Source organism: Propithecus coquereli, unplaced genomic scaffold (genome assembly GCF_000956105.1).
Source record: "Propithecus coquereli isolate 6110/MARCELLA unplaced genomic scaffold, Pcoq_1.0 Scaffold39, whole genome shotgun sequence".
Classification (NCBI taxonomy): Eukaryota; Metazoa; Chordata; class Mammalia; order Primates; family Indriidae; genus Propithecus; species Propithecus coquereli.
In genome coordinates this window covers 7,797,709-7,820,476 of record NW_012149618.1, presented here as the reverse complement: position 1 = coordinate 7,820,476, position 22,768 = coordinate 7,797,709, and the positions used below count along the sequence as shown (strand labels likewise).

Here is a 22,768-nt window from a genome sequence, read left to right as displayed (position 1 = left end):
GCCTCCCAGAGAGCTAGGATTACAGGCGTGAGCCACCGCGCCCGGCCTTTCTCTTTAATTCTATGTGACAACAAACTTTCTACTTTACTTATGACTGAAGACATGGTATTTTCTCTGTCAAATGTTATAGTTTAATAACAAAAAATGGGCTTTAGTTTGAACTGCAGAAACATGGGATTAATGTGATTTCAAAAATCATAGTGATGGTAGTTAAAAATTAAAAGACTAAAAAAATCATAGGGTATGGTATTTAAAAATTAAAACAGACTAAAAAAAGTTTGTTTGATTACAATTTTGTGCAAGTGTGTACATACAATCATACATATCCACTTTTTGTGTAGGTTTTTGGTAAGCTGTGTTTTTCAAAGAATTCATCCATTACATCTAAGTCGTCAAATTGCTGGCAAAAGTTGGTTATAATAGTCCCTTATTATTTTATTCTCTAGAAACTATTATAATGTGCTTGCTATCATCTGTGATATTGCCAATTTGTGTGAATTTCCTTTTTTCTTTAAGTTTTGACAGATCATCAGTTTTATTAAAAGTTTCAAAGAACAAAATGTTTGGCCTTCTTGTTTCTTTGTTTTACATTTAATTGATTCTGACTCTTACTTTTAATTGGTCCTTGCTTCTTCTTTCGGGTTCATTTACTCTTCTTTTCCTAGTTTTTTAGAATGGAAGCACACATCATTGATCTTAAATCTCTTCTTTTAATTATAAGCATTTAAAGCTATAAAATTTCTCTCTACACACTGCTATAGCTATATCCCATGTCATGTTTGCATTATCATTTTTAAATATATTGTAATATATGGTGATATCTTCTTTCATCCAAGTATTACTCAGAACTGCACTGCTTAGTTTTTCTAGATATCTATTGCTACTGATTCCTAATTTAACTCTGATGTGGTCAGGGAACAGATTTGGTTTGACTTCAGTGCTTTAAAATTCACTGAGGCTTGTTTTTCTTGGTGAAGTTGTGCATACATTTGAATAGAAGTTCATCGTGTAGTTGGTAAATACTGTGTTCTATAAATGTTGATTAGATCTGTATAGAAGTTTTAGGTTTTTACCCCCAAATCTCCTATATCTTTACTTTTCAATTACTGAGAGATAAATGCTATAATCTATAACTGAATATAGATCTGCCTAATTCTCCTTCAATTCTATCAATTTCTGTTTCATGTACTTTTGGGCTATGTTATTAGATGCACACATATTTAGGACTGTTACGACTTCTGAATTAATCCTTTGACAGTGATTTAATAACCCTCTTTATTTCTTATATTGCTTTTCCATAATTTGACTCTGTCAATGATTAAAATAGGCACACTAGCTTTTTAAGGCTTTCAAGTTCATCTCTTGTAAACAGTATATACTTTTTTCTTTATTCTGACAAATTTTTGCTTTCTGAGTGTTTAGTATACTTATATTTAATATAATTATACATACTGCTGGATTTAAGTAGAGTCTTCATAGATACATCACAATTATTTTAAAGTAGTTGTCTGAAAATTCTAACATCAGTTTCACTGATTTTACTGTTGACTATGGGTCACATTTTCTTATTTCTCTGCTTAGCTAGTGATCTTTTTTATTATATACTCCACATTGTTGATGAGATGTGTCAACTCTTGATTCTAAAATCTTCTCTGGAGCGTGTCTTGTTCTGTTTTAGCAGCCAGTTAAATTACTGGTAGATCACTCGGAACTTACAGAGGCTTTTGTAATTTATGAGGAGAGCCCATTTTGGTTGTGCTCTTATTTCTAAGGTAAATCCTTCATTAGGGGGATGTGGTCTTTACTCTTAATGTTTGGCCCATTTGGAATTCCAATGGTAAAGCTAAGATTTTTACTTCTAACTTGGCAGGACTAACTCTTCAAATTCCGTCTTCTCCATAAGAGGCAGCGTCCTAAATCACTGCACAACTCCATCAGCATTCCAGCTCATGCTTGCCCCTGACACTCTTATGTGAATGTGACCTTATTTAGAAATAGGATCTTTGGAGATGTAATCAAGTTAAGATGAGGAAATGTTGGCTTGGGGAACCCTAAATCGAATGACTGGTGTTTGTATAAAGAGAGAGATACAGAGACACACAGTACACACAGGGAAGACGGCCATATGAGATGTAGGCAGAAATTGGAGTGATGCAGCTACAAACCAATGAATGACAAGCACTAGTGGCAAGCAACAGAAGCCACTAAGAGGCTAGGAAAGATTCTTCCTTAGACCTTCAGAGGGAGCATGGCCCTGGTGACAACTTGATTTCAGACCTACAGCCTCCTGAATTGCAGAGAATAAATTTCTGTTGTTTTAAAACACCCAGCGTGTGGTTTTGTGTTACAGTAGTTCTAGAAAATGAATACAAGCACACACACAGAGTATACAAAATCAGTGAGAATAATTCCCCTACTTCATTCAACAAATATAAAAGTGTTTGTATTTACAACTCTCCATGCACCACACTCCTCCCTCATTAATAAAAGTAGAAAAGAGCACAGGAAGCACACACATCAATGACAGCAACATTAAGGAATATGTGAATGGTTTAAATTAATACGGTTTTTAAACTACCTAAAATGGAAATGGCACCTAAAACAGGAATAAAAAGTAAACAAAAAGACATATTTGGGTAGCAATATACACTATACTACTATTTTACTCTCCCATTTCCAATAATATCCACAATAAATACCACACCTAAAGATGCACAGAAATGAGAATGCTAGTATATGCAACAACCATGAATTCAAGACAAATGCTACAGTTTGTCTTGAATTTGGCAAATGTGTTTGGTCTTCAACATTTGTTCAGTACCAATTAATTCTGATGAAGCTCTGTACAGGCTGACCTTTGAAAAATTTATACAATGCTAAAAGATTATAAAGGAAAGGGTACTTCCACAATGTTAATGCAAGTAAGTTAAAAGCAAAAAAAAAAAAAAAAGGAGGGGGGGGGCTTTTTTAATGATATATTAAATTAGGGAATACCTTACCTGTTGAATTACTTCTGGATATAACATGGGTAGTCTCTCCGCAATAAGAGCCAGCCCACCCATTCCTGCAAAAACTTGTAATGGTGACTGAATGGGGCAGGTTTCCAGTAAAGATTCATCTAATATCCCATCCATGCACTCATCACTTGGAGTGAGAGCCTCATCTTCTGGACAGCTACCAAGTAAGTCTCCATGATCTAGACAGTAAGTTACAAATAAATGAATAGGTAAGAAAGTACCTATTTTTAAAATATTCTTTCATTTACAAAAGCAGATAATGTTGCCTTCTCTCTGCTCAACAAAAGAGCACAAAAATATTGCCAGTTATTCAAATACAGTTGTATTAAGAGTAGATACTACAATGACCCTTAAATGACTTCTGATATTGCCTTCTATACTCTTGTTACTCAAAATATGGTTTACTGACCAGTAGCATGGGCATTGCCTGAGAGCTTGTTTGAAATTGTAGAATCTCAGGGCTCACTACAGACCCACACAATAAGAATCTGCATTTAACATGATTCTGTAAGTAATTTGTAAGCTTAATGAAGTTTGAAAAGCATTGTCCTTTTGGGCATAACTCTAAGTTAGATTCTATGCTAAAATACGTAAGTCCTAAAAAGACACTCACAGCGAATAATATACATACTCACACTCTAAAGTATCTAATTAAGAAAAATGGAAAAATTTTCTGACTGAAAACTAAATATTATACCATATTGGTTTAACCTGGAATTACTCACTGAGGAAAACCAAAGGTAGTACGTTCAACACGTAACCAGACCTTATAAACATTTAAAAAAAAAAAAAAAGATAATCCTGCTGAAAAACTGGGCAAAGAAGATGTATTAATTTACAGATACAAAAGGCCAGTAACTAAAAATTGAACTTTAATCATGAGAAAGATGAAAAGTTTAAATAACTTGATAGCAGATTCACACTATGAAAATCCAATACTTAAATAGCATTTATAAGAGCAAAAAATTAGAACCAGTAAGTTTCAATGATTGGGGAAAAAGATAAATTTTGTTATATCCATATAAAAATACAACCAATAAAAATGCACACTTAAAAATATTTAATATATTATATAAATGAAAAATAAAAAGATAGGCTGGGCATGGGAGCTCACACCTGTAATCCCAGCCAAGGGGGGAGGATCACTTCAGGCTGGAAATTCGAGACTAGCCTGAGCAACATAGCAAGACTCCATCTCTACAAAATATTAAAAAATTTATCCAGGCATGGTGGCATACACCTGTAGTCCTAGATGGTTGGGAGGCTAAGGCGGGAGGATCACTTGAATCCCAGAATTTGAGGTTGCGGTTGAGCTATGATGCACCACTACCCTCTAAGCCTGAATGACAGAGCAAGATCCTGTCTTTAAAAAAACTAAAAATGAAAAGCAAAAAGATAGAAAATATATGATCCTAATTCTGTATAAGGAAAAAATGTTTTTGAGCATGATGTGCCACTCTAATATAAATTATAACTAAATTGTAAATTGGGGTTCTCGCTTTGAGTACAGAATGACAAATAATTCACATAGCTCTCAAAGAAATAATATTAGAAATTAAAGCAGTTGTGCTCATAAAGTAAGTGATGGTATAAGAGGAATTAACACAACTTAATATCTGAAGGAAATAATGGCAATTTCCTATATTTATAAATAACTCAGTCACTAAGAAAAATGACATCTTGTTAAGTTATAATAAAAATATAGGTCAGTTAAGTCATAAGTTACAGAAATCCTTGTCTCCTTGTATGACAGACCATAATTATTAAAGTAGTATCACACACATACCTTTTTCAGGGTGTAGTCTTTTAAAAGAATCTGTTTTTGACAGACTTGGATCTGTGATAACTCTTGATCCCAATTTGACAGTTAGATCTATTGAGCGGTAACCTTGAGGAAGTTTTCGGTCATACAGGAGAGTTAAAAGCTGGGCAAGTGTCATTTCAGCTGGCAATGGCTGGCCTAAAAATAACATAACTAAGTTAAATCTGGAATCCAAGAAAGAGACATTTACTTCGTTCAGTTTACTCAATTTACTGTTTTTACTAAATTACACGAGTTTGATTCTGACACCAATTACTAAACAATTTAAAAATAACCATTGAAAAGTTTACAAAAATCGAATTTATTTATTTGACACGTGAATAATATCTATAGAAATTGTTAATTGAAGTATGAAGTCATGGGTAAAACAGAAACAAAGGAACAAACATTCCCATAAATCTGGGGCTAGCAAGTTTTTTCCATAAATGGATAGATAATAAATATTGTAAACTGTAGGGGCCATATGGTCTCTGCCATAACTACTAATCTACTGTTGTAGTAGAAAAACAGCTATGGACAATACATTAATAAACAGGCATAGTTGTATTTCAATAAAACTTTCTTTACAATAATAGGTATTCAATCCGCCAGCCATAGTTTGTTGACCTATGTTATAAATAGATAACGTGAAGTTAAGAAGGCAAATTCATTCAAATTTAGTTGGCAGTTTCATTATAATGTATCACAAAAATGGTGACAAATGGATATAGGCTGAGTATCCCTCATCCAAAATGCATGGGACCAGAAGTGTTTTCGATTTCAAATTTTTTTTTTTGATTTTGGAATAGTTTCATACAAATAATGAGGTACCTTGGCGATAAGACCCAAGTCTAAACATGAAATTCACTTACGTTTCAGACACACCTTATACACATAGCCTAAAGATAAATTTATATAATATTTTAAATAACTTGTGCATGAAACAAAGTTTGTGTACACTGAACCATCAGAAGGCAAAGATGCTACTATCTCAGCCCCACGTGTGGAAAACATTGAGCTGTTTGGCATCACCATCATTCCTGACTCTGAATTCATATGCTACCGATAAGCAATCGTTTTCTTACACCTATTCACACTAAGTATTAATACTTAACAGTAAAAACATACCATTAATGCAGTGAAAAAATAAGTGTTCAGGGTAACTAAGCAACACAGTAGCATCACCAAAATACCTGTGTCAGCTATAAACAACAGCAACACCAAACGACAACAAGCTTTCGGTTTCATCTACAATGCTATGTTTTGATTAAAAAGTCACTGTACACTACATTTTTTTCCCCTTGTCCCACTATAACACAGATACAATGTACATTGTATTTTTTTAGGTGAGAAGAAACATCAGAAGCAGTTAAGGAACCAGGAAGTGGGTCCTATAGGAATGAGGAAGCATTCTGTTGGGTGGCTTTTTAAACTTTTCTTACAGGCTGGGTGTGGTGGCTCACGCCTATAATCCCAGCACCTGGTGAGGTTGAGGCACATGACTCTGGAGGAAAAAACAACGGTTTTTATCTTAGAAGTCTCTCTTTGATTTTATAAATTGACATGATTTCTTCTGTTATGAATGCACTGTGCTCTAGTCCTTCAATATGCCCATCACACATTTTCATTATGTCAACCACAGGCACTTTTTCTGTAGTGTTACATCTTCATTGTCACTATTATCATGATCACCGTGATTCAGAACCATTTTGGCTATTTCACCGTCAATCAATGAGTGAACTGGACCCTCAATATCAGTTTTTTTTTTTTTTTTTTTTGAGACAGAGTCTCACCGTGTTGCCCGGGCTAGAGTGCCGTGGTGTCAGCCTAGCTCACAGCAACCTCAAACTCCTGGGCTCAAGCAATCCTCCTGCCTCAGCCTCCCGGTAGCGGGGACTACAGGCATGCGTCACCCATGTCCGGCTAGTTTTTTGTATATATTTTTAGTTGTCCAATTAATTTCTTTCTAATTTGTTAGTAGAGACGGGGTCTCGCTCTTGCTCAGGCTGGTTTCGAACTCCTGAGCTCAAACAATCCGCCCGCCTCGGCCTCCCAGAGAGCTAGGATTACAGGCGTGAGCCACCGCGCCCGGCCTCAATATCAGTTTTAACTTCTTTGATATCCACTTCTTCCACCTGACTGACAGACTCTGAAGGTATTATTTTTTACATATGGAAGGAGGTCTGACATCAATTTTTTCTCACTGGACACGCAGAATCCCTTCAAAGTCATACCTAGTTCACCACCATCCCAAATAGCCAGTCACAGATCAAAGGTTGTGCCAGGCATATACAACTGTGCCTTTAGCCATTGGGTTCCAAGCACTGGCAGCAGCATATATAGCCATACTTCATGCTAAACTTCTTTTGAAAACCTCCATGCCCATACCTCTATTCACTGCTGCCAGCATGCTGTTCAAGCATGTGTTTCCCCCCCACCAAGAACCACCACAGTAAAGCACAGGCTTTTGTATTTACTCTTTATTGATCTACAGATACCCTGGTCACATGGCTGAATTAATGAAGTCACATTTGGAGGAAAGTACATTATTTCTGATGAGGATTTCAGCTTAGAGGAGGAGAAGAACACATGTCGAGGAATAACAAAATCTTGCAGTCATCATCCAGTCCAGCTTCAGTGCAGTGAGCATAAGCCGCTGGTATAGAATGTTTGTGAAACCAGTAAGAAAAGATGTCCCTAGTGATCCATGCCTTTTTGTCTGCACAATATTGGACCAGTAAGAAGCAAGCTTCTCCCTATTAAGAGGTTTATATTTATGCATGCCTACTGCTTTAGCACATCCCAGCACAGTTATTGTGTCCTTGGCATCCTTAATTCCTTTAGGGGCTATCTCATCAGCTGTAGTCACTGTTTTTCTGGGGCAATAATGCCAAAACATGATGTTTTATCAGCATTATAGACTTGTTCCAGAGCCAGATATTCATCAGGGATGACCTTGGCAAACTCATCAATGAATGTCTCCATCTGCTTCCTGATCAGTAGGTGTTTTAACACCACATCTCTTTAAATATTTAATGCCATGTTTTTTCCTTAAATTTCTGCAACCGGCCTGTTGAAAATTCACAGTTCCCTTCAATTTTCAGTTCATCATGATAGATCCTTGCTTGTTTCATAAGCAGCATATCATTAAGTGGCATGTGTTCTTACCGCAATGCTGGCGAATCCACTCTTTGAATGCACAAATGAGATCTTCATTTTTAGCTTTATGCAGTTTTTCTATTTTTCATTAATTTCTGCTCCTCACTTTCAGCACAGAACTTAAACAGTTTATCCTTCTGTTTCTTCAGGTCATATATGGTGGTCATTCCAACAGCATACTCTTCTGTAAGATGTTTCACACTGTGCAGTTTCTCTAACAGCTCAACTTTCTGTACCACAGACAACCATAAATCCTTCCTCTTACTCTTAGCACCATTACCTATAGGGGTATCTGCAGGCCACTGTGACATTTTTAACAATATCTTTAAATCACAGAGCAGAGAATAAGCCAAAAGACACAGTAAGTAATGCATATAGGTCTGGGAACCATGTGGGCATCTGCTGTTGGTGCATCCAGCCTGCACACATGTGATTACACTTACACTACCCTTTGTGGGAGTGTTTGTGTGGAGGGATGTGGGCATGCATGGAAAAGATGTATCACCTTAAGGGGGCTGGAAGAGTGATTTTTTCCCTTGTGGATGCAGAATAAACTGTGTGTTGCACACCTGCATTTTGACTGCAACCCATCACATGAGGTCAGGTGTAGAATTTTCCACTTGTGGCGTAATAATGGTGCTCAAAAAGTTTTGGATTTTCAGATCAGGATGCTCAACTTGTATCACCTTCACTAATGACAGTATATTGGTCAATGAATTGGTATTAGCTGGGAAGAACATATTGCTCAACTACCACAGGTCTAAGAATTCCACTGCTAAAACTAGTTCTACAAAATGTGACTCACGTTGCTTCCTATATAGCTTGTCATAAACTCTCTAAACATTCACTTTTATCAATTGTTTTATGGCATGCTGATAGAAAAATTCAGAAAGCCAGTAAAGTAGAGATATGTAAGTTGATAGTGCTAAAAAGGATATGTAATAGATTATTCCCTTTTTACCCTCACTTGGAAGAACTATATGGAGAAAGTCTCTAACGCATTTATCCCATCAATACCACCCTGATAACATGGTGATTACACATTTGATTTATATAGTTGAAAAATTATTTCTTTGATATTTATTCATTGTGAACATTACCTGCCAAGAGTTTGTGAAATAGGTGAAACACTGGGACAGTAATTATTTTGTTGGCAGCCTCTGCTCCTGAGGAAGCACTTCCTATTTTATCAGGTATAGTCCTCCCCCTCCTGGATGGTGGGCGAGGTGGTGTAGCCGACACAGCACGTTTAGATTGGGATTTCAACCCTAGAAGAAAAGAAGCAGTAAGATTCTATATAGCCAACACATTAATATGAAGTAAAAGGGTGTTTATAAAATATTTTAATAAAACATGCATTCCTGGCTAACACCAAAAGATAGAAATGTTTCTTCTAGGCTAGGCACCATTGCTCACATCTGTAATCCTAGCACTTTGGGAGGCTAAGGCAGGAGGACTGTTTTGGCCCAGAAGTTCAAGACCAGCCTGGGCAACACAGCAAGACCCCCTCTCTACAAAAAAAATGTAATTAGCTAGGCATGATGGCATGTGCCTGTAGTCCTAGCTACTTGGGAGGCTGAGGCAGGAGAAATGCTTAAGCCCAGGAATTCAACGCTGCAGTGAACTATGATTGTGACACTACACTCCAGGTTAAGCAACAGAACAAGATACCTAGCACCTCTAAAAAAAATGAATAAGTAAATTATTTTAAAAAGTTAAAAAAATATTTCTTCTATCCAGTATCTAATTTCCCAATTCTATTTGTCTGTCCTTCCTCAGATACCATAAATAATTCTGGCTTTGTATCTGTACCTATTTTCCAATAAAGTAAAAAATACAGCTACAATCTCTGAAATACAGGTGACTATCCATTTAGTAGAAAGCAGTTTTATGCAAATATATAAAACCTCGTATTCTTAATTTTTCTCCAAGAAAGGATTTATTACCACCAATACAGAGGTCTCCTGTTTGAGGAGTAAGGTAACCTATTCTGAGACTTCTCTTTTGAACTAAAATCACCTAACCTATATGTTAAGGAAATACTCCTCCAAAATTACCAGTTATCCTTGCTAATTTTTCTTCTGGAACCTAATACTAAAAATTCATTTTTCAATCATGTTTAAAAATTATTTTCATTTACTAATTTTATGTAATAAACACATTGTAAATGAAAACTAGTGAATAAATTTTCATATTTTTCTTAAACAAGGAGATTATACAAAAATTCCTTAACACTTAGCAGATTTGAAAGGGTATGATTCACCCAAGGGTGCACTATCAAGGCTTAAATGAAATATCTATTCCAAACTATTGACACATGTTCTGTAATTGATAAAATGTAGTAAGCTGTGGATATAAAATAATATTTTAAATATATTTAAGTGTAATAATAATTCCAGTGCCAAAGAGTAATGGATTTGTTACAATATTTTTAAATTTAGTATTAAAACATCATCACAAATCAGATTTTTACATTTACTTATTACATCAAGTTCCTATAATTAGAATGGTTATATTTTTATAGAAACCCAAACAAAACCAAGGTTATAAAAATTAGAAAGCATACCAGAGGCAACAACAACACTGTAATTGTCCTGAAATCCATTTTCTGCCTTAACTTTTTCTTTCTCTTCATGGTTCTTCTTTTCTTTGTCATCTTTCTGTTCACTAATTAGTTTAGCTGTGATACTCGGAGTATCTGTAAGAAAATATTATCTATCTGAAATACATTGCTTTTCCAAATCATTAAAAAGGGGAAGCACTAAGTATTTCAGGAGATTATATAACATTATCCCTAATATTGAGGAAATATAAAGGAATTTAGAAAAAATGTCATACAGTAAAAACTGACATTCAATCCTTCCTGATATTGATAAGAGACTTGTCACTCTTCTTAAGCCAGGATATATAAGTTCCAATCTCTAGAAACTACTACATACAATATTTTACTAGTACTACCTCTAGAGACAATGAAAAACCATTAGCATGAAAACTTGCTTTCTTTTAGGTATAAGTCAATGTGCTTGACAACTACATCTAGTTCAGTCCTCACAATATGGGTATCAAGAAAGAATATTATTTTTGAAATGAGGAAACAGCCTTAGAAATGCTAATGATAAAACCTGTAAATAGGAAATACAAGACTCAAGCTCAGGACTCACTCTAAAGCATTCACTAGACTTCTATTTGTACTACAAATAGGAGTATAAAGGAACAAATTTCTTTAACAACTTCTGTTATTTTTATTTAGGAATAAAATAGGAATCTTAGATGACAAAGTAATATGTTTTACTACTATTTAAAAAATGAATACTGAAGGATTTCACAGACAGTTTTTTACTTTCTGAATTAATATTTCTTTCATTACTTTGGTATACAGCATGCAATTAAAAATCAAGAAATAAATGGGAGATAATATAATGATATGATTTAGCCATTAAATAATCTAAAGGCTGAGTGAACTATTTTGATATTAGAAAATTTTTTCAATATATGGATATGATTCATAAGGATTCTTTCTACTTTTCTAATTTAACACAGTTATGATCCAAAGTGTTTTATAATGTTGAAAAGATTGAGATAATAAAACAATAAATAGCATCTTTTGTAATAACTCCTATTTTATAGTTTTCTTTGAGTATAGGAAAATATTCAAGTGATCTCAATTTCTAGAGCTTCTTACTACTAACTGCTGATTGCCTTTGGATAGTTTATGTGAAATTTAAAAATTCGGTAAGCAATATTAATGCATAGTAAAAATAAATTTTACTTTCTAACAAAAATAAGCAACCCCAAATGGCAAAAATATTGACATAGGTCAGAATGAAATAATTAAGTAATAAGAAATTTACAAAATTAATTGAGCATAATCAAGTAGGAAAAAAACATGGGAAGCGCATTAGGTGATAAGAATTTATTTAGTACAATCAGAAGTTCAACTGATTTTCATTTATTTACTCTTATCTCAAAAGTAAAATCTAAAAAATAAATAGCATTCAAACATTAAAAGGCATCACTAAGATAAATTTTTCTCAACTTCCCTTTTTAAAACTGCTCTGGTTTAGAATTGTACTTCCGGCCAACACAGAAAAATAAGGACCAAGTTCACTCTCCCACCTAACTAATAACTAATAATTAGGAAATACATGCAACAATAGTTTTCAGACACTGGGCAAGCAGGGCAGGGCAGGGCAGGGCAGGACAGTGACACCTGGGTGAGTGGAAACAAAAGAGTTGAGCCCTAGGATCGAGCCAGCTTACTATCTGGAGAGTTTCAGCTCAGCATAATCCAGGTGTCACCCTAGGTTAAAGATACAAAACTGGGAATCCAGAAGACAAAGGCAGTTGGTGGTTGTTCATAGGAAACATTTCCAAGAGCAAGAGATTTGCAAAGAGCTCTAGAGATCTATAGACGGTCTTCTGCGAGTCTTCGGAGTGCACTGACAAGTATACACATGTGAGGAAATCACTGAAAGCCAGTAAAAGTACTACCCAAATGTAGCAAGGGAAACAATCCCAGGGTCTCAAATGGCAAAGAAATGCTTGGGTTCCTAATGACCAGTGTATTCCTAACTGAGTACTCAAAAGGTTATTGCCTCAGAAATAACATCAAATTGGACTTAAACCCGCATTGTCAAATCTGGTAGCCTATTTAAAGTTTGTTAAAATTAAAAATTTAAATTAAAATTTCAGTTCCTTAGTCTCATTTCACGTATTCAACAATTATTGAACTAGACAACATAAGTTTATAAAAATTTCCCTCATCACAGTAAATTTTGCCTTAGATTAAAAGCTGCTTTGATCCTACTTAATAAAGCTTAAAAGCACATCCCAAAGCAACAAACTGTTTTTAAATAACAAAACTACATTTTGGAAAAAAATTAAAAACATTTATTAGAATACAAAATCATCCAGTACCTGAAAAAGTAAAATTCACATTGTATGGCATCCAATAAAATTTTCCAGGCAAAGAAGCAAGAACATACAATCCATAAGGAGGAGAAAAATAACAAACAAACTAGTATGTTCAAGAAAGCAGAAGAAAGCTTGTACACTTTAAGTAAGGACAAGGAAATATTTTTTAAAAAATCAAACTTCTAACAGATTAGACATTGAAGAGGAACAGATCACGTCGACAACATACCAAGAGAAATTATCCAACATTTAAAAATAGAGAAAAAATTACTGGAGGAAAAAAGGAACAGAGCTTTGATAAGCTGTGAAGCACCTTTAAGTGGCATGATATATGAGTAATTGTAATCACAAAACAGGGGCGGTGAGACAAAATATTTAAAGAAATAATTGCCAAAAAATCTTCAAACCTAATGAAATCTATAAACTCACAGATTCAAGAAAACAAACACCAATCATAAAAAAATTGAAGAAAAAACTATAAATAGGGTATATAATAATCAAAATGCTTAAAACCAGTGACAGAAATGTACAAAAGCAAAAATACTGACACATAAACTTGATTATTTGAAAGCTATCAGAAGTGGGTAAAATTACCTATTGTATTTTAAATTGCTTGTTTTTATTCATGTTATTATATAAACATACGTGTAAATATATCATAAGATATAGCTAAAAATCATAAAGCTAATTTAAAGGACCAAATCATTGTTAAATAGAGGTTAAATTTAACACATAAATTTTGATGTAGTACTTCAAAGCATTTTTTATATAATCAAGAAAACTAATTTGAAAAATATTTTAAATAATGTTTTAGAATAGCATTCTTTCACAGTATAAGGATGAATAAAAATGTTAAACTTTCAGTTATTTTGTAGTAGAATGTCTATACTTTTTCAAGTTAAATGCATGAAATATCAGTAACTCAACTTCAGTACCCTTTCTCTTCATCTTCTCTTTTCATCTTCTCTACCTCCTTCATCTACCTAATTGATTTTTACTTCTCATTTTTCTTCATCATGTAGAATGGACAATCTCAGGGCTATGATAGAAAAAAGCTTCTAAAATTAAATTTACAGAAAAGTTTACCTGTAACAGATAAGGTGGCCATTTTCAAGTAAGAAAAAATGTTTTTTTAAATATATAATTTATAATAGTATGCTAACTATTTATTATATAACTTGAAAAAAGGTAGGAAAGAACTATTAATTTTATGTATACACTTCTGTTAGATACAATGACTGTAAACCGGAAAGGAATCTTTCCTACCTATAGTGATCATACTCATTCACATGGCTTAACTTACCATCTATCTATGGTAACAACTGCTAAATCTCTTCAACCCCATCTTTTATTCTGAGCTTTAGATTTGTATTTTAAACTGAGAAATGGATATCTCCAGTTTTTTTCTGATACTCCTACTCTTCCTTCAGTTCACAGCTCCCCTTAAAAACTTAGGTTCCCCTCTTATGTATACAGATAAAATTTATTGTATTTATGCTATAATGTGAACATTTACATTTCCAGTTTATTTTAAAACCTGACGACATACACAAGACCATAACTACCTTGAGGGGAAGAAAATGTGTCTTGCTCACTTTTACATCCTTAGGACAAATTACAGTACCTTGCGCATTATAGATGCTCAATGATTTCATTCATTGATTAACTAGGATTTCTGAGAGGTAATAAACTCTAACTACCTAAAGTTGATATGAATCTGTCATCAAAAATTGCTTTTTCTTTAATAACCTGTATGTTGTTTAAAGGTATCATCCTAGTTAGACAAGGTAGCTCACACCTTCAGTCCCAGCTATTTGGAAAACCAAGGCAGGAGGATCGCTTAAGCCCAGAGCTCAAGGCAGCAGTGAGCTATGACAACGCCACTGCACTCCAGCCTGGGCAGCAGTGAGATCCCATCTCAAAAATAAATACAGTCAGGAAACCTAGGAGAAAATGTTCTCTCCGTTTTCTTCACTGACCACTATAAACAGCAAGATGACCAGTCAATACTACCTATTCCATTTTCATCTCTTGATCACTGATTTTTTCCTCTAATTTAGTAAATGTCCATTAATTAGAATCCTGCCATCCAAAGAAATACCCTGCAATTCAACTACTATAAAATAACCAGATAGTTTATTACGGGAAAATTCCATCAATGGCTGCCAACAGCTTGTCTACATTTCCAGCTGCCCATTTTGTAATTATTACACACTAACACACACTAACCCAAAAAATTTATAACTGCTTGAATGTATTGTACATTTTGCCCACTTGATTGAAGCTTCTTACACTTCAAACTATGCCCATGTAATGTCCTTTTCTAGTTAATAAATGGTTGCTAAGTGGATGCAGTAAATATAAAAAAGTAAAACTCCATATATTTCTAACATAAAGTTAAAGAAAAATTTATACTTAAATATGACTTGCCTGACACTCTGTCAAGAACATCTGATAATGTTGTCGAGACTGGCAAATGCAGAGTACGGAACTTATGGCCTGCTCCATACATTGGATGTTGGATGACATGGCTAGTAGCATTAATTCTTCCTTTGTACAGCTGAAAATCAAGAAAGCAAAGAAATCAAGGAGTGATTTCTTGGAATACATATCATTATGAAACAATTGCAAAAGGATACAAGAATAAAAAATTTTAATAAAGCATACAATATGCCATTTATTTTATGTATTTCTTTACATGTTGCATGTTTGCCACATGATTTGTTGGTCAAGTTTTACATTAGCATTATTGTACCTAAAGTGTTCTTTCATTTCTTTCCCAAATCAAATTATGCTACTCAGGGCAAGGAATAATTATGTTATTGTAAGTGTGCGGGTGAGTATTATCCTAAAGAGATTTTCAAGTCCTCTCATTAACTATAAAGGTTGTTCTAGTTTCAGTTTGCTATATCAGAAGTTAGAAGAACATAGAGATAGGAAATTATCAGATAGGAAGTTATAAACTGTATTTACACACAGCTAATCATTCAGATTTAAGTGTTAAAAACTCACTGGACAGGGAGACTGAAGAAACATTGTCACTTTCTCATCTTCCAGCATCAACTGTAAAAATAATCTTCGTATAAATCCTGAAATGTTACCAGATGTTGGAAGGTTCCCTCTTTGAGGAGATGTCTGAAATAGTTCACACAGAACCTGGCAAGGCAATAGATATAAAAAGTTAAATGCACAATTCATTTGCAGCCTTTTATTTTGAAGAATAAATAGGAAATTTAAAAAGTAGATTAACAAGGATATTTTAACACATCAATCAAATCAGCAAATAAAGAACAAATTATTTCATCTTAAAATGTATGAATACCAAAGCAGATAAAAAGTTAAAAGCTTAACGAACATTTCTGTGGGTAAGGGAAATTACTACTAAAGAGTTTTGCATAATGAATACCTGGCACAAGCAACTTATTTTTACCTTTAGTCAGTATCAAGGTGGTTATGATACAACAAAAATTATGAAAAAGGTATAGTAAAAATATAAAACAAAGCTTTAATAAGAAACAGAGATAATTAAGCCAGAAAGCAATGGAACACAAATTTTCAAATATCTATAATCATGCCCTTGGTTCAACCTGTTCATTTAAGCATTTCCTTTTAATTAGGCACATTTTGCAAGGAGATGTTTTCAAATAAGTAATTACTATAGGCAGTAAAATATCTTGCTTTTGTTCTTAAAAGTTAAATCATTCAATATGTTATAAAAATTGTGATGGCTATCCTTCCATATATCAATAAAGTTTGATCTGAACGAGCACTATTAAATAAGGGGAGGAAAAAAGAAGTTGATTACTATTTATTAGCATCTACCATATCTCGGATAGGGTCCCATGCTAGGTACTTTATATACATTAAAATATTTAATCCTCTCAAAAAAATCTGTGAAGCAGGTATTGCTAGCCCCACTGTATTGGTTAAACAACCTGCCAAAGGTCACAAGACTAAGAAAGCAGCAAAATTTGGCAAAATGCAACTGGAATTACTCTTCAAATAATCCTGGCTTTCAAGGTTTTTGGCCACATAAACCCAATACAATATACAATCTTCTACATTTTTTAATGTGATTTATCTATAGCCTCCTATCTAAAACCTACTATAATTCTCAATGATTGTTTTTTGTTTGTTTATTTGTTTTTTTGAGACAGAGTCTCACTGTGTTGCCCGGGCTAGAGTGCCGTGGCGTCATCCTAGCTCACAGCAACCTCAAACTCCTGGGCTCAAGCAATCCTCCTGCCTCAGCCTCCCGAGTAACTGGGACTACAGGCATGCACCACCATGCCCGGCTAATTTTTTCTATATATTTTTAGTTGTCCGATTAATTTCTTTCTATTTTTAGTAGAGACGGGGTCTTGCTCTTGCTCAGGCTGGTTTTGAACTCCTGAGCTCAAACGATCCGCCCGCCTCAGCCTCCCAGAGTGCTAGGATTACAGGCGTGAGCCACCGCGCCCGGCCAAAAACCTACCATAATTCTAATGTCTATACAATGAGAAGCAAATTATCATTTATGGCAATCTGGTTACACCAAAATGCAATGCCTCAATGCAGATATGGCACTCAATGACCACTGTTGAGTGGTTAATCCTATTTCAGCAGCTGAAATGTTCTATGGGCTTGTTCTTTTTATTTTGGGAAGTTTTTTAAAAAGGAGGGGTGTATGATCTATAGCTGGAATACCCATGAATCTGCCAATCATAAAGAATGACTTACTTATGTGACAGCGTATTTTGAGGGAATGAGATTACTTTAATTTTGGTTTAAATTCAGATCCTTAAACACATTTGCCCTAAATTTTACCATTATCTGGCCTTTATAACATGTCCCCTCTTACCTAATTCCACCAACTATATGACAGCATATTAAGATAATAAGAGTTCTTCTTCTCTTACCTGTGCCATCAGCTTTTGATTATTAGGGTGGCATGAAATGCATTGCAGAAAGAATGCAACAGTTGCATTCTCAATTGCTGTGCGCTGTTGAGTAGTCAATCCTGTTGTAGCAGCTGAAGAAAGAGAAGCTGATCTTGCACTAGTCTGTTGTGCACCTAAATTATGTCCTCCAGAAGTGGACCCAGAGTGACACAATAAAAACAGAAGTGCCGTCCATAGTGGGTTGACTTCAGAACCACCAAGCCAGTCTTTCATAATGTGGCTATTGCCAACCTCTGTCAAAAACCTAAGAATAGGAGCAACCAGGTCTGCTGTGATAGGCATCTTATTACATTGTTGTGCAACATGATGCCGCCTGAGTTTGTCCTGGGAAGTATCTATTGGCTGAGCAATGCTATCTGAGTAAGAAATGTGGCTAAAGCAGAAACTAGCCAGACTCCTCACAAGAAGAGAAGGCAAACCTGAGTCTAGTAACTGTTTAATAGCTTCTGGAGATTGAGAAGAGGAAGCAAGGGTTGCCAAATGTGATTCAGTTAGTGCGAGAGGTGCTTGTGCATTTTTAGAGTCATCTGTTAAAGATGAACTAAGATCCTGCTTTTTGCTATCATCTGTCATGGATAGTCTGTGGTGACACTGCACTGGAGGAGGGGTAATTCCCATCCAGCCCATGAGCAAAGAAAAATAATTGGGATGTATGTGACACATTGAGCAAAGTAGACTGTCAACAGCTTTCTTCAAAACCATATTGCAGGGAAGAGACATGGACCAATTAAAAAGTAACCTAGAAAAATAAAAAACACCATATTAATAATACTGTTTTTTAAAGAAAGAACTCATTACAACTATTTTTATTGGAGATCTACACTGACAAAATTATTTGACATTACATAATATTGTGATTTATTATTATGACAATATAATATTGTAATTTAAGATTTCAGAAAAACATATATATATATTATTTAAGAATTTACATAGATTGGGAATTAGGTTAGACTTGCAAGTTAGTACAGAAAATCAAGCAACCAATATTAAAATGGTTCTATCCGGTTCTACCGTTCTCTGTGTGACCTCAAAAAAGTCATGTAAAGAAACAATGGAACTTTAGCCTCAAGGCCACATGTGGCCCTCCAGTGTGACCCCTCGACCAAATCCAAACTTCATAGAACAAATCCCTTTATTAAAAGGATTTGTTCTATAAAATTTGGATTCGGTCAAAAGAATTCACTTGAGGTTCCAGAAGGCCACATGTGGCCTTGGGGGTTCCCCACCCCTGATTGGACGTGAATGATGTACTAAAATCATGTTGCAAACAAAAAATACTAGAGAGGTTCACTAATAAGTCATGGATTATGCCAACTGGCAGGGCCAAATATGAAGATGACAGACTAGAGAACAAAAGGTCTACCTTTTATAAATCATGGAACTCTTCAGAAATAAATACAGTATTCTGCTACAGACTTACCAGTAGCCAAGCAGTAAGTTCACCAAAGCCTTAGGTGAATTTGGTGAAGACATGTGAGTAAATGGAAACCACTTGTCAAAAGGACAATCCAGAGACAGTCTTTCAAAGTTTCTAGCTGTACTTTTTCTCCACAGTTTTATTATACATTAAAGATAAAAGAATCTGGTAAATAAATTTACAACTGGGAACAATGAACTGTAGGAACACGACACTGAGCATTTCGATTTTAGGTAAGAAATGCAGGCAGTGCTGCTAATACATCTTCTTAAAACAAGAAGATAAATTATATTTAGCTAAATAAACATATAAAATATTGTTTTATCAAATGAACACCTAAAATGATCTAGTACTAGGAAAAAGAAAACATTTCACAAATCATACTTACTCAAAGAGGTCTCGGTCCAGCAGTGCTGGTAAATCATACTCTACAAGCAGTTCATAACTATGCCATAGAATTGCTGCTACACAGTGCAAATGAGAAGGAGATGGCATTAGAAGACCATACTCTATTGCTGAAGAGTTAGGGCACACGTAGTTTATCCTGCCACTTCTCTTCATAGCAGCCACTCTTGCAGAATCACTGACCCATTTTAACAAGGCCTGAATTCTTAAAAGAAGAAAATGAATTCAAATAACCAACTACAGCAAAATCAGCATTTGATATAGATCCCATCTTTGCATAGAAAGCAGGATATTTATGAGAATAATATACTAATTGTTCTTGACCATTTTTATAACAAAGACATAGTAGTTCCAGTTCCAGTTTTCCAATATCTTTACCAATTTTAACCAATCAAAAGATTTGTGATAACACATTATGACTCAGCAAATAAGCATTGATTGCTTCTTACCTTATTTATAACAAAACATATAAATTTTTAGAATTATGGGGTATACATATTAACACACACACATTCTTCTTCTATATTTTCTCTTGCCTTATAGCAAATCCACACTATCTAGAGCAGTGATCTGGGGCTAATTCCTTATTTACAAAGTCTCATGAAATACAGCATGTTTCACATCCCTAGATCCCTAGCAGTGAATTCCAATAGCAGCCACCCACCCCATTCACTCTGACCAATATAGCCTCCACACATACAAATACTTTAAGTACCACAACTACTCCCAAACCAATGGAGCAGGAGAGTAGTAAAACACACCCAATTTTGAACCATTAGCTGAGAGCAAAAAAATTTTTAAAGCAATAATGCTTTAGAGTTAGTATAAAAAAACCAAAACATGGGATAAGATTTAATAGCAAATTCTTCAAACATTGTGTTTATATTTGGTTTATTTCCTTTGAAATTTCTTGATTAGGCCATAAGATACTTTGCTTCAGGGTAAAAAAAAAAAAAATAGGGGTAGGAAGGTATATAATACTAATTAATCTCTTTCTCTAACCTGAAGGACTAAAAGGTTAAGACTCTTAAACTTTCAATAAGGCACCATTTATTATTAATTATTAATAATTTATTAAACAGTTAATTAAAGCGTTAATTATAAAATTAAATATTTTTTTCCCCAGAATGCCTTCACTGCCAGGCAGTCCATTCTGTATTCACAATCCTGACATCCTCCTTATTAGGTGACACTGCTGTCTCCCCAACCCTGGAGCAGGACTCAATTAACTTTCTCTCTAGTATCTAGCAGCATGCCAGCCATACAGCAGCTATTAAGGAAACACCTATAAATGCCAAATTATTAATAATTCAACAATTTACAAAGTAAGAAGGAAATAAGCTCTAGCATAGAAATTATTAATATAGTCACACATACTATAAATATGTTCCACTAATATGGATGCTATATATAAAACCAGAGAATTTTTGAGCAAGGGTTTGCTCAAAAATTTATCAACAAAAATGTGTTTAAAAAGTACTTGGAGTTCTTATCATTTTTGAAGTAAAAGACATCAAAGTAAAACTACATTGGGACAACTCATCAAAATTACCTCAATGTCAAAATCAATAAACATTTAGCTGAAGTGTTCAGATATCATTTACTTGGTATAACATTGTTTCATTTTGTGGTAGGAAGCATGATAAACAGGGTATATAGTTTAATTTAAAGATGTCAGTAAATATTATAAATAATTAGTAAGTAATCATTAAGAACAAATATTATAATCATTATCAAAATTGTACAAGTACCAACTATGGATATAATATTCCTATATTTGTATACGTTTAGTAAGTTATTACCTAAGATAGTGTGATCATGATACCATCACCTTATAAGGATGCTATCACAACATGGTTAACTTAAAAATACATGTTTTATTCCTTCCCATTCCTCAAAAGCAATATTAAGAAATCTAAGTTCAAATTGGCTTGAAATATGTCCAAATACGAAAATCTGTAAAGGTTGCATCATGTGAGGAATATATTTAAACATGAGATATATGGCCGTATTGTCTTAACTTTTTTAAGATCATCCAAAGAGAAAGTATTATAAGTAACATTCACTACAGGATGTTTGCGTACCTATGTGTGCATAAACAAAAAACGAGATCGTATACCTGTCTTTTGTTCCGGGATCCTGAGTTGTTCCAAGCTGGTAAAGAATATCTATCGTAGAGTCAGAAGAAAGTCCATTCAGTCTTCCAAAAAGTAAAGGGCTATTTAAATCTTGCAACAAAAAAATCAAAAGAAAAAGGTTGCTAAATAAGCAAATTGGGGATGGGAAGATTTGTTTAATTTAATTATTCATTAAAAATAAGTCTGCTATAAAGTCTACCAACAAGAAAAAAAAACTCCAAAAATAATGAAGCCAGAGGGGAAATTAATTTCTGAAACAGAGTTAATTACAAAAATCACAGAGTTCAACTGCTATAACTTTGCAGACATGTAAAAATTAAAATATCAAAGTTAATTAACTTTGTCACCTGTAGGATCACTGCCTGATGCTGCACAATTCCTCAGGAGAATGTCTATAAGCTTCAGGCCAATTCTAGTGGACTGCAGTCCTATCTTTACAAGCACAACCTCAATGTTGGGTGAATGCATTCCACAGTACGGAGACATCAATAAGGCCGCACAAGTCTGTAGCAGATTAGCAGTAGGTGCAGCTGCACTTGCCATCATTCCTTCCAGATCACTTATGTGAGTAAGGCAATGATGTAATAACCGTAACCATCCAATACTGAAATGTACAACACAAAATGACTTGTGTGGTAAATATAAGTAGCTCAAATTATCTCAGGGGCAGAACAGAACTTTTAAACATCAGCATATTGTGTTTCATAAGTAGCCTTAATCAATCTAAAAAAACATGTTTTAGAATGCTGCAAAATCAGTAATTCAACATATAGTAAGTTTCCCCTATAATACAATCATATACCAAAGGACTTAAGTGTTCATAGCATTTAGAAACCATATGCTTGCTTTTTTAAAAGAAATCATCCACGAATCTAGTTTTAAACATATATATATTTATACATATTAATACAAACTGATTACTATAATAAACATGTAAAACAGGAGAGATTACTCAATTTAAAAAAAAAAAGAAA

General features: G+C 34.2%; 1 protein-coding gene across 1 annotated transcript in view; it reads right to left on the bottom strand.

The window, feature by feature from the left end:
• The window catches only part of BIRC6 (baculoviral IAP repeat containing 6), a 262,303-nt gene that overhangs the window by 94,622 nt on the left and 144,913 nt on the right, over positions 1-22,768 (bottom strand). The window contains exons 49-58 of the mRNA XM_012652423.1: positions 22,142-22,398; positions 21,776-21,884; positions 19,640-19,861; positions 17,790-18,570; positions 15,904-16,047; positions 15,322-15,451; positions 10,544-10,675; positions 9,078-9,245; positions 4,804-4,977; positions 3,000-3,196 (exon numbers count right to left, since the gene is read on the bottom strand). Coding sequence (XP_012507877.1) covers positions 3,000-3,196; positions 4,804-4,977; positions 9,078-9,245; positions 10,544-10,675; positions 15,322-15,451; positions 15,904-16,047; positions 17,790-18,570; positions 19,640-19,861; positions 21,776-21,884; positions 22,142-22,398 — 2,314 coding nt within the window. The remainder of the gene's footprint in view (positions 1-2,999; positions 3,197-4,803; positions 4,978-9,077; positions 9,246-10,543; positions 10,676-15,321; positions 15,452-15,903; positions 16,048-17,789; positions 18,571-19,639; positions 19,862-21,775; positions 21,885-22,141; positions 22,399-22,768) is intronic.